This window comes from Melanotaenia boesemani, chromosome 12, assembly GCF_017639745.1.
Source record: "Melanotaenia boesemani isolate fMelBoe1 chromosome 12, fMelBoe1.pri, whole genome shotgun sequence".
NCBI lineage: Eukaryota > Metazoa > Chordata > Actinopteri > Atheriniformes > Melanotaeniidae > Melanotaenia > Melanotaenia boesemani.
This window is the reverse complement of record NC_055693.1, coordinates 2,439,173-2,451,994: the sequence shown is the minus strand read 5'-3', so window position 1 is coordinate 2,451,994 and position 12,822 is coordinate 2,439,173. Positions and strand designations below refer to the sequence as shown.

General features: G+C 39.1%; 1 protein-coding gene across 1 annotated transcript in view; it reads right to left on the bottom strand.

Moving 5' to 3' along the window:
* abcb6b (ATP-binding cassette, sub-family B (MDR/TAP), member 6b) overlaps positions 1-12,822 on the bottom strand; it is a 55,575-nt gene that overhangs the window by 32,971 nt on the left and 9,782 nt on the right. Inside the window, exons 7-13 of the mRNA XM_042002081.1 lie at positions 12,527-12,636; positions 12,200-12,265; positions 11,940-12,065; positions 10,369-10,445; positions 7,621-7,684; positions 5,070-5,155; positions 4,514-4,571 (exon numbers count right to left, since the gene is read on the bottom strand). Coding sequence (XP_041858015.1) covers positions 4,514-4,571; positions 5,070-5,155; positions 7,621-7,684; positions 10,369-10,445; positions 11,940-12,065; positions 12,200-12,265; positions 12,527-12,636 — 587 coding nt within the window. The remainder of the gene's footprint in view (positions 1-4,513; positions 4,572-5,069; positions 5,156-7,620; positions 7,685-10,368; positions 10,446-11,939; positions 12,066-12,199; positions 12,266-12,526; positions 12,637-12,822) is intronic.

Here is a 12,822-nt window from a genome sequence, read left to right as displayed (position 1 = left end):
ATCTTATTTTCTATGAAAATAATACCATCATGCTTTTAAATGATTCAGATGTACAGCACTCACAGGGAAACACAAAACGGCTGCAGTGGCTTTTTGAACATTATGCAAAACAGTTTGCTATGTTAGCATAAAATCTACTGCATTAGCCTGAACAGTATCAGGTGTTGGATTAGCTTTACCAGTGTTTTAGCCGAAATATTATCATAAACATAAAAAGATAACTATACTATTTTAGTCTAAATATGAAAATGCTAGTCTAAACATGATATTAGCCTAAACTATTTTGCTGTAGCTATTTAAAGCAAAACAAGATGGCCGTAGCAGGTATGTTAACCAAAATATGATGATAACATAAAGAAGATGTGAGATGCTTTATTTTGCCTAGACAAGACAACGTAACAGTTAAATAAGTCTAAGATGAGAACATTACTTTAAACCAGATAATTAGCTGATTTATTAGCATGGAAATGTTAATTATTAAAGTAGCCTACTCCTACACAGTATCAGGTGCTGGATTAGCTTTAATGTTATTTTGCTACAACATGACCATAAACAAGATAAAGCAAGCTGCTATGTTAACATTAGTTGCTAATTTAAAGCAGAATAAAATTAGTACCTACATTAGTCTACAGAAGTTATCTTAACCAATATGTTTGTCCAAAAACATGTCTTTAATCTCAACAAGATAATGCACTATGTTAGGTTGGGAGCTTTTTCTTCTGCTTGAATTATTCATAGGTCAGAGATAAGAAGCTTAACAAAGAAAAGAACATGACTGGACTGCAAATTAGGCAAACGGCAAAATATGTCCAATGAACAAGGAAAGACCTTCAGAAAGCTGGAGAAGTAATGATCAAGACCATTTTAAAAGATTACAAAGTCAGAAATACAGCAAGAAACAAAAAAACATTCAGGGAACATTCCCCAAACATTAGCTGTGTCCCAGTTCAGAGTCTATGCACTTTGAAATGCAGATTCATGGGCTACATACATCATGGTGGTGGTGCGCCAAGCACTGTCTCATTTGGAGGGAGCCTCCGAATCCACCCTACAAATCTACACACCGTTTGGCCTGGAACGAAGGCTGCTGGTGATGCATCCTTCACGGCCTCTTTCTCTCAGAATTCATTGCACATGAGATGGTGGCGAACAGTGTTGGGGTAATGCGTTATGGTAACAATCATGCTTTTTTATCAGTAACGAAGAGCAGACAGGGATGTTGTTCTTATGGTTTTAAAGCCGTTTTGTTTACAATATACAATAAACACTCTGCAGACAGGCAGCGATGATTCGGCTATGATGTTTGTCCATGTCTACACGGTGAATTAAGAAATGATAAAGTAATAAGTGGTGACCTTACTTTTTAAATGCAGTAACAAGTAAATTAATTTCATTACAATTTACAGAAGTAATGAGTAACTAATTACTTTTTAGATTAGCTACTCCAACACTGGTGGCAAATAAGCAACAACGTTTATTGTAAGAACATTAATTAAAGAAGCCTGTACTGTAAGAAGATGTTGTTGTGAATTATATTGGGGCAAAATACATTTTATGAAAAATATTCTTATCAAGCAGAAACATTTCAGTTTTTTTTTTTTTGCCAATGGTTAATTGTTCTACTCTGTAGGTTATAACGTGAAACGTTTCACGTTTTTATAATAAACTATCAGGTTATAACCTGATACGTTTCACGTTATAAATGGTAAATGGACTTGTACTTATACAGCGCTTTTCCAGTCGGTTTGACCCCTCAAAGCGCTTTATACTACATATCACATTCATCCATTCACACACACATTCACACCCCAACAGGGGAATGTCACATCAAGAGGAAACGTGGGGTTAAGTGTCTTAAGAACACTTTGACATGTAGTCAGGGAAAGCCTGGAATTGATCCAGTACCTTCCGGTTGGAAGACGACTGCTCTTCCTCCAGAGCTAAGGACATCCGCGCCATTACAATGAACTTATCACGTTATAATGTCCCAATTTATTTTAATTTTTTTTTTTTTTTTTTTTTGGTGACAGCTCCAGTAGAAACATGACAAAACCAAGTACATAAGAAAAAAAAATAAACAAACAGTTTTGTTAAACAGTGGCATTAAAATTGTGTAATATTTGATATTCTTTTATTTTTAAGGGGTTAATGTCTACCGCCTGGAAAACAACAGAGCCTCAATTTTTTTTTTTTTTTACATTATTTACATTCACTAAAGTGTTCTTTTCAAACAGTAATTTCAAGGGATTCAGTGTCCTACGTTGCTGCTATGGGAAATACTTGTCAGTTAAGTAGGCTGTCACATTTCACGAACTTCAAAAGTCAAAATCTGACTTCAGAAGTGTGTAGACCCTGAAATGGGACACAGCTACTGGCTAAGGGGTTGAGCTGTGATGCTCAGTGAATGTTACCTGGACATCAAGATGGAAAGTTTTTTAAACATTTTCTAAACTACACTGTGTGCAGAATTATTAGGCAAATGAGTATTTTGACCACATCATTCTCTTTATGCATGTTGTTCTACTCCAACCAGTAAAGGCTTGAAAGCCTACTACCAATTAAGCATATCAGGTGATGTGCATCTCTGTAATGAGAAGGGGTGTGGTCTAATGACATCAACACCCTATATCAGGTGTGCATAATTATTAGGCAACTTCCATTCCTTTGGCAAAATGGGTCAGAAGAGAGATTTGACGGACTCTGAAAAGTCTAAAATCGTGAGATGTCTTGCAGAGGGATGCAGCACTCTTAAAATTGCCAAGCTTTTGAGGCGTGATCATCGAACAATCAAGCGTTTCATTCAAAATAGTCAACAGGGTCGCAAGAAGCTTGTTGAAAAAACAAGGCGCAAAATAACTGCCCATGAACTGAGGAAAATCAAGTGTGAAGCTGCCAAGATGCCATTGGCCACCAGTTTTGCCATATTTCAGAGCTGCAACATCACTGGAGTGCCAAGAAGCACAAGGTGTGCAATACTCAGGGACATGGCCAAGGTAAGGAAGGCTGAAAAACGACCACCACTGAACAAGACACACAAGATAAAACGTCAAGACTGGGCCAAGAAATATCATAAGACTGATTTTTCTAAGGTTTTACTGACTGATGAAATGAGAGTGAGTCTTGATGGGCCAGATGGATGGGCCCGTGGCTGGATCAGTACAGGGCAGAGAGCTCCACTCCGACTCAGACGCCAGCAAGGTGGAGGTGGGATACTGGTATGGGCTGGTATCATCAAAGATGAGCTAGTGGGACCTTTTCGGGTTGAGGATGGAGTCAAGCTCAACTCCCAGTCCTACTGCCAGTTTCTGGAAGACACCTTCTACAAGCAGTGGTACAGGAAGAAGTCAGCATCGTTCAAGAAAAATATGATTTTCATGCAGGACAAAGCTCCATCACACGCATCCAAGTACTCCACTGCGTGGCTGGCCAGAAAAGGTCTAAAAGAAGAAAAAATAATGACATGGCCTCCTTGTTCACCTGATCTTAACCCCATAGAGAACCTGTGGTCCCTCATCAAATGTGAGATCTACAGGGAGGGAAAACAGTACACCTCTCTGAACAGGGTCTGGGAGGCTGTGGTTGCTGCTGCACGCAATGTTGATCGTGAACAGATCAAGACACTGACAGAATCTATGGATGGCAGGCTTTTGAGTGTCCTCGCAAAGAAAGGTGGTTATATTGGTCACTGATTTGTTTTTGTTTTGTTTTTGAATGCCAGAAATGTATATTTGTAAATTTTGAGTTGTTATATTGGTTTCCCTGGTGAAAATAAATAAGTGAAATGGGTATATATTTGGTTTTTGTTAGGTTGCCTAATAATTATACACAGTAATAGTCACCTGCACACACAGATATCCTCCTAAGATACTAAAACTAAAAAAGCCCCACTCCAACTTCCAAAAATATTCAGTTTTGATATTTATGAGTCTTTTGTGTTCATTGCGAACATAGTTGTTGTTCTATAATAAAATTAATCCTCAAAAATACAACTTGCCTAATAATTCTGCACACCCTGTAAATAATTAGCAAGTAGTTGAAAACATTTTATGTATATATTGCTTTAAGGCAGAACAAAGTAAGGAAATGTTCTTTTCTGAGAGATGAGCAATTTTTTGAGGGCAGCTGGGGCTGTGATGGATCAGGGAGAAGAAGAAAGGAAACGAAGGTTTGGGGACGTTTATGCTGGTGCAATGTTTGTAGAACGTTCTTCAAATGATTGTAACTTTCAGTGAATGTTAGCAGAACATTAAAAAAACTTCTCCATCTTGACCTCCAGGCAAAGTTTGCTGAGCGTCGCAGAGCTAACCTTCCTGGACTTTCAATGAAAGATTGCGGAATGTTAAAAACCTCTTAACATGACACTGACATGCCGTAACCTTCAGGGTACCTTTAGGGAACGTCCCCTAAACGTGCTCTGAAGGTCACAGCTGTGTAACCTTTGGGTAATGTTCCCTGTAGGTTGCATTTTGCTGGGCAGCAGGGACGTAGATGTCTCCTGCAGAGGAAAACATACCAAAGCGACAGTCTGTCCTGCCTCCACTCTGAATGTCACATCTCTCAGAACCTCAGTGCTGCAAACAGACAACAACAGGAAATGAACTAAATTTAGTCCCCGCTCGGGGGATCAAGAATTCAGGTGATAGTTGTTTTCATGGAGGATCATTGTGAAATGACTTGTATTCATTCTCATACAGCGTATGTGAACCCTGACCCTCTTCCCCTCGGCATATCTACTCCCCTTATGCTGTAGATAATATAATATATACGCTGTTGCACATATGAAGCCAGCAGAGATGATCAGCTTCTAAAAGTCGGCATCCTCCAGGTGATGGGAACCAGATGTACGAAGGTAGTTATGACTGGATTTTGTAGAATGTGTTATGTACAAACCAGTGACACTAAAACACAATCAACATCTGCCTCTGATTCTCTGGCCATTATCTGAACAACCAAAACACACTTTTCAGAGAAACAAAAACCTCCTGTTTGACTTTGTGAGGCTTGTACATTCAACTGAGTCAGATGGAAATGTTTAACAAACAAAAACAGATGTTTATTTGGCTACACACCCGGGAACGTAGCTGAAACAGACTCTGTCAAACTCCACCTGACCTGCTGTGAGCTGCAAGTCCTGAGCATCTTCAGCATCTTCAACCTGTGAGGAAGAGGAAGAGAAAAGGAAGGAAAGCAGGAGATGAGATGGGGAAAATGAAGAAGAAGAACCGCAGAATGAGTGGACTTAGACTGAAGACAGTGGGTAAAAGAAAAGTTGGAAGGTTTATTTCTTAAATTTCCCACAGTGACTCATGCTCAGATTAACCCTTTAATCTGTTTGAAAAAACAGCGGTCGTTGGTGTAGAAGTTGATAAAGAAAAGGGCAGAACATGGATTAACATTGGCCTGGTATTTCCCAAGCAGAGAGCACTGTGAAAGCTAAACAGACTACAGTTTGGCCCCGAGCTAGCTTTTCTCCTGGACAGGTAACGTTAAACGTTATGGCCCGGTTGTTCAAACGTAATCCGATCGGATTTCGGTGATCAGATAGGAAAGATTTGATCCTAGAGGAGAGGGAAGTCTGGGTTTCCCTGCTCAGGCAGCTGCCCCCACGACCTGACTCCGGATAAGCGGCAGAAAATGGATGGATGGATGAATGTAGTTAATAAGTATACTACCCCACCCACATCATTAAAAAGGCCCAGCATCATCTTTTTTTTCTAAGAACACTGAAGAGGAACAAACTCCCTCCACTTCGCTACAAAACTTTTACAAGTGCACAATAGAAAGTGTCCTGACCTATGGATGTACAGTGAGGTATGTCACCTGCCCTGCACATGAGAGAAAACTCCAGCAGGTCATCAAGACTGCTCAGCGGATCATCGGCTCCCCACTCCCATGTCTAGAGGATATTTACTCCAACCTCAGACGGGCCACGAATATATGGAATGATCTCACCCATCCAGGACATACCCTGTTCAGCAGCCTTCCCTCTAGAAGACTCAGAGTCATGCGAGCCCCCACCAATAGACTCAAACACAGCTTCTTTCCTATGGCTGTAAGAGACTGCTGCAGGGACCATGATCCCCCCCACACGCATACATCTGCTACTTCCTTCCAGCCAGTCATAACGTGCAGCAAATATTCTTTTAAATATTCTTTTATGTGTAACATTTTAACTGTATTTAGTATTTATTTCTCATAGTTTTATTTATTTTTAACACTATAGCTGCTACAACAGAGAGGATGCCAAACGGAATTGAGTTGTATTTTTGTACAATGACAATAAAGCTTCTTGACTCGTGAATCTACTTCCTCTTATTTCCGACTGTTTTCATATTTTTAGTCCTTACCAGATGTATTAAATGAATGAATCCAGTATATTCAGACATCTGCCCAGAATATAAATTATTTATCAAAAATTAATCCCCACAGATGAATTCATTTCAGAACCAAAATATAAAAACAATAAATAATTAACCTAGAAATTTTCAGTACGATGATGAAGCTGTAGCCAACAGACTTGCAGATTTTAATCCATCTGCTTGTAAAATGGCAGCATGAACATTTATTTAATGGTAGTCTTTAGATTCATGACAGGTGTAGGAACTTCCACCAGGAACACCAGGTAAACACCAACGTCTGAGACTGAAACAGGTGGAAACATTTAAACCTGAACTTCATTCAGGTTTTTATCTCTTAGCTGTGTCTGTTTATGTTTACTTGTTGTTCCAGTTTTGTTTGTTAAAATGGAAAAGCTAATAAAAACTTTACCAAAGAAAAAGGGTCCCAGTATGCATCTCTGTGGAACACCGCTGGGAACAACCTGGACATTCTTGTGTACGTGTGTAAAACTCTGATAGACGCCACGTCCCGACTGTTAACTCTGTATTTCAGACTGGTGAGGGTGGAAATCAACGGCTAGTTTATCTTTGTCTTACATTTCTTCTAAAGTTCATAAATCCTCCTTCCTTCCTCCATCCTTTACATTTCCCAAACAGAGTCTGATTACAGCCTGACGTTTTGTCCTCGTCATGCCCAGCCGCCCGGTCTCCTCCTCCTTGGACTCCCCTCGTCTGCAGCTTCCAAAGCCAAAGAAAAGGGCCGCTGTGTTTTTAAGGTGCTCGGATGCTTTTGTCCACATTCATGTGGCTGTTTACCATATCAAGGGCCTGTGAATGTTGGAGCCTTTAGTCAGGCAGCTGAAGGACGACTTTTCCCACCAAAACACAAATAGAAGCGCACACACAGACTTACACACTGGGTGTTTATGATTGCAAATACACACAGTCACACACAAACACTTGTTGACCTCCTGGTCTGATAACTTCTGACTGTGAGATGTTTGGTGAGCAGGAAACAGGTCGTTAACATAAACGCTGAACTTCTTTTTTTTAAAAAGGATTGAAAATTCTTTCTGATCGAGGCTGATTGGATCAGCTGAGGTGTTTACACGACACATTTTTATTCTTGTTGGACTTCTGATCAGATCAAAAGTGATCCCTCTAAATGCAGCTAGTTATTACCGAATATGGACTGACTTAATCACAACGTGTAAAGGTTTTCCAATCCGAAGAAGAAGAGGAGTTATTCTAGCAGCAGTCCAACTGGACGGCGTTCACTCACCTCTTTATGCTCCGCCAGCAGGGACAACATGTTCTCCATGTCCACGAATGAACTCTGAATCAGTCTGCAGACACAGAAGACGCACAATGTGTTACAACAACAATGCTGCAAACTGTTTTTAAACTGTCTGAATAAATTATTGATCTATGGTCATTTTGCATAATCAGTGTAGTCACAATCATGTCAGCCTGTGTATTCATATAACAGCAAAATGCTGCTTTTCTTTTAATAAATGCACATGTGGTCGTTAGAGCCCATCTTCTCTGAGTCTGCATATTTTCTAGGCAGCATTTAAAAAACAGAAAAAAACGAGTGTGTCTGAGTTTTGGGAGAGCTATCTGTGGGGTGTACAGTCACATGACGTTTCAGCTCTCAGACCTCTGCAGCAGTCCACATATTCAGTCCTGGCGTGTACAGTATGACACGTTTTCTGCACCGTCAGTAAATCTATTAAAATTCTGCAGTTAAAACAGACCTTAAGAGACATTTTCATGATGGCTGCTTTCAGTGTTTATGCAGCTGATTATTTCCCCAAAAAAGTAAATGAATGGTTAGATTTAGTTTAAAAGGTCCAATGAAAAGTACACACATACATATATATATATATACAGTATATATATATATGTGTGTGTGTATATATATATATATATATATATATATATATATATATATATATATATATATATATATATATATAAATATATTAGTCTCCTTTCATATGCCAGGCTTCATTTATAGGCTCAATATTTACCCCATTTTTAGAAGAAAAAAGAAAAAAATAAGATATTGTTTATGAATACTTTTTAAACATAAATTCTGTGAGCGTAGATCTTACTGCTGTAGAGTTGCTGACCTAAACTCCATTACACTGTTAAAATCATGAGGATTTGGTTAGGACAAAAGAAAACGTTAGTGAAGTTTAAATTCCATTTTTTTGGAGTAAGAGTAATATGTCTACAGATGATGGAATATTAGGCAATGCAAGGCAAATTTAATTGTACAGCACATTTCATGTACAAGACAATTCAAAGTGCTTTATATAAAACATTACAGCAGGGTGCAGAAAGCAAGTACATTAAAAAAACAAAGATTAAAAGAAATGCAATTAATGAAAATAAAATAGATAAAATGCAAAAAATAAAGTTCCAGTGTGGGGAAAGACAATATTAAAACATGATTCCAGCTTAAAGAACCAGATGTAGATTTTGACTTTTAAATAAAAACTAGTTCCATGCAGCAGAGAACAGGTGGATTTAAATAAACTGAGTGTTTCAGCTGATCTGAGGCTTTCTGGGAGTTTGTTCCAAACATGTGGAGCATAGAAGCTGAATGCAGCTTCTCCATGTCTGGTTCTGACTCTGGGAACTGATAAGAAACTGGATCCAGATGACCTGAGGGTTCTGGCAGGTTCATACTGGGTCAAGAGGTCTCTGATGTATGTTGGTCCTAAACCATTCAGAGCTTTATAGACTTGCAGCAGAACTTTAAAGTCTATCCTCTGATGAACCGGCAGCCAGTGTAAAGACCTCCGAGCTGGACTGATGTGGTCCTCTTTCTTGGTCTTAGTGAGGACTGGAGCAGCAGAGTTCTGAATCAGCTGCAGGTGTATAATTGATTTTTTAGGTAGAACCTGTAAAAACACTGTTACAATAATCAAGCCGACTAAAGATGGAAGCTGGACTAATTTTTCCAGGTCCTGCTGAGACATCACATCTTCTACCCTTGATATGTTCTTAAACTGACAGTAAACTAACTTTGTAATTCCCTTAATGTGTTTTTCAAAGTTAAGGTCTGAGTCCATCACTACACCCAGATTTCTGGCCTGGTTGGTGGTTTTTAGGTATATAGACTGAAGCTCTGTGGTGACCTTTAATCATTTCTCTTTGGCTCCAAAGACCATCACCTCAGTTTAGTTTTTGTTTAACTGAAGAAAGTTCAGACATATCCAGTCATTAATCTCCTCAATGCATTTACCAAGAGCATTGTAATATATATCTGTGTGTCATCTGCGTAGCTATGGTAACTAATTTTGTTTTTCCTCATGACTTGTGCCAGTGGGAGCATGTAGATGTTAAACAGAAGAGGCCCCAGGATGGAACCTTGGGGAACTCCACATGTAATTCTTGTCTGCTCAGATGTAAAGTTACCTATTGACACAAAGTACTTTCTATTCTCTAAATAAGATTTAAACCAGAGTAGTGCAGTGCCAGAGAGGCCCACCCAGTTATCCAGTCGTGAGTAATATATTATGGTCGACTGTATCAAATGCAGCACTGAGGTCCAGTAAGACTAAGACTGACATTCAAGTTGTATTCAAACATCGTCTGGATTCAAACATATGTCATTAATGACTTTGAAATTAACTGTCCTCATAGTTCTAGATTTAGAACATTATTCCACAACTTGTAGACACAGATTGTAGCAGATTACTTCTGAGAGACTCTCTAAGCTTCTGTAAGCTGCTCTTTTTATGCCAAGAACGCTACTGACATGTTGCTGGCTAACCTGACTGCATCATGTTCCTCCAGCTGATACTCCTCAGCTCTACTTACTTTTCCAAAGTTTTACTTCCACCTTCCCAACTTTTGAGGCATATTATGGCTGAGTGAAGCAGCTTGATCACATGCTGATTCTTGATTGGAATCAGGTGTTGGAGCAGGAAAACAACTAAAACCTGCAGGACAGCGGCCCTCGAGGGCCGGAGTTTAACATCCGAGAATGATCAGGGTAGAGGACTGTTTATCTCACCTGTAGTAGGTACCAAACCAGTTCAGAGGAGTGTACAGCTGGATGATGTAGGTTCCAAATAGAACATAATCTCCAACCTGAGGAACAAACATTCAGCTGCAGTTTAAACCTCGAGTCATTTAAACGGTGTCACCTCTGTTTTTACTGCAACACAACAGAAGTAAAGTTTATGACAAAAAACTGAGCAACAGATATTTATAGCGAGTAAATGATTATTTAGTCCATTTTGGTATTAACCCTTAAAACTCAAAATCTTTTTTTTTTTTTCTTTTTTTGGCCCATCAGTTTTTTGTTTTTTTTTGTTATCTTTTTTTTTGTATTATAACTGCCTGTAGCAGCTTTTAATCCCAGTCAGCATCAGACATGATGTTTCTCAGCTGTCAGATTGGGAGGTAAAATGATGTAAAATGAATGTATGAATAGATGTAGCAGCATAAAGGTCGACCAGAAGAAGAAAGCAGAATTTATTACTAACAGAACTTTGTAGAAATAACACACAGACCAACAGTGACCAAACCTTTTCTCATCTCATCGTTCTCTCAAGTCTTGGCTTTCAGGAGAAAAAATATTGTTATTGAAACAAACACACAACAGGAACTATTTCCATGTTTCCACTTTTTCCTCATTTCCAGTTATTCCTGCTACTATTTACCTGCTATCCTCACTAAACCAACTCCAGCTCAGCTGCTTTGTGGCGCCACTGTGCATCAGAAACGTCTTCTTGGCTTTATTCCAGCCATAGAGGAGCATTATTTTTCTTCTTTTCACACACACACAGAACTTTCTGCTCACTGGTTGATCTTTGGCTGCTCCTGATTGGACGTTACCGTCAATCTAAGCTCTCTGATTGGTGGAAAGTCTGACAGGAAGTGGCTTCATCATCATGTCCAGGTCTAAATAGAGGTCTCTTAGCAACATAGTAGTGATGGTGATGTTTTTATGGTGAAATGTGATAAATAATGCTGTTATCATGGATCATTGTGGATTTACCAGATAGAGTCTCTGAATAAAACTACCTTTAGTGGCTGGATTGTAAACCTCCTGGACGGGATAGAAATGTCTGGAAAACGTCTGTAGATCAGCTATAGGGTTAAATATCCATCACAGTTTACACCACAGAGCTACACACCACCGCTGCTGAGATATTAATGATAGCAATAGTGCTCAAGGGTACTGGAGAACTAGCAGAATTTCAGGGGTTAAATAAATTATTAAAACATCAAATTGTTTTTAAATGCCTCTCAAAATTTTTAATTTTACTGGTTCAAGTCAACTTTATTGTATTTACAGAAATTTACAATTTGATGCAGCAACATTCCCAACCTGCAGATTAACTGGTGACAGGTAAGGGTGTCAGGATTGGGTATAAAAGCTGCATAACTCCAGTCCACCTCTGGATCCCTGTCTGTCCAAAAAACATTTACATGAATTGAAATAGTTCAGATTTAAAGATTATTCATTTTTCTGAAAATGTGGTTTGTATTTGGCAGTTATGTTTCTTTGTACAAAACAATCTAGAACTTGTGGGGAAACTTTTAACATTAAATCTAATTTCTTCTTTTGGCTAATACCTGGAATTGTCCCTGAGAGACCAGGTAGGCACAGAGCAGTGATCCAGCCAGAAGTCCTGATCCAATAATGATGTTCTGGGCTTGATTCAGCAGAGCGAGAGATGCTGAGCTCTTCCACTCAGAGTGCTACACAAACACAACCAGCACCACTTTCAGTCAAAATGAGGAATAAAGTCAAATGCAGCAGGAGTTATTTCATTGTATGTCAAACGGCACCAAAAGCACAGATTTCCAGGCACCATACAGCAACTCAGTCTTACCTGATATTTCAGAATAGCCTCCTCAAAGCAGCTGACTTCATAATCTTCAGCATTGTAGTATTTTACCTGTGAAAATATGAAATGTAATTGGACAGCATGACAAACTGAAGCCACCAAAAGCTTTCAGAAAGTTCAGCCACATTTCCTAAATACAGAACATTTCAGTCTAAACAAAGGCTTGTTGTATTAAATGCATCTTATGTGTGTGTTATGTGTGTATTGTGATCAGATGCAGTGAGGACAGCTGTAGTGTCATTTACAATGTGGGTCAGTCAAACAATCCTCTCATGCAACTTCCCGAAGAAGAAACATGGTGGACAAATCTACCGTCTCAAAGTTGAGAAGTGAGTCTACAGCTCTGGACTTGGCGTTGTTGTCCTGGTTGTTCATCTCCCTCCTGTACTTTGTTCTCCACTCAGTGATCAGGATGGTGCACACTGCAGACATGAAACAAGCTAATGAAGCGGCTGCATCTAAAAAAAACTACAGCTCTTAAACTCACCATCCGCTTTATCAGTTCCACCTTGCTAGTACCGGGTTTAAATTGCTTTTAAATTACAAATTGCTTGCAATACCTAACCAGCATAAACTGAGGTTACAATTCAAACAGACTCACCAACACT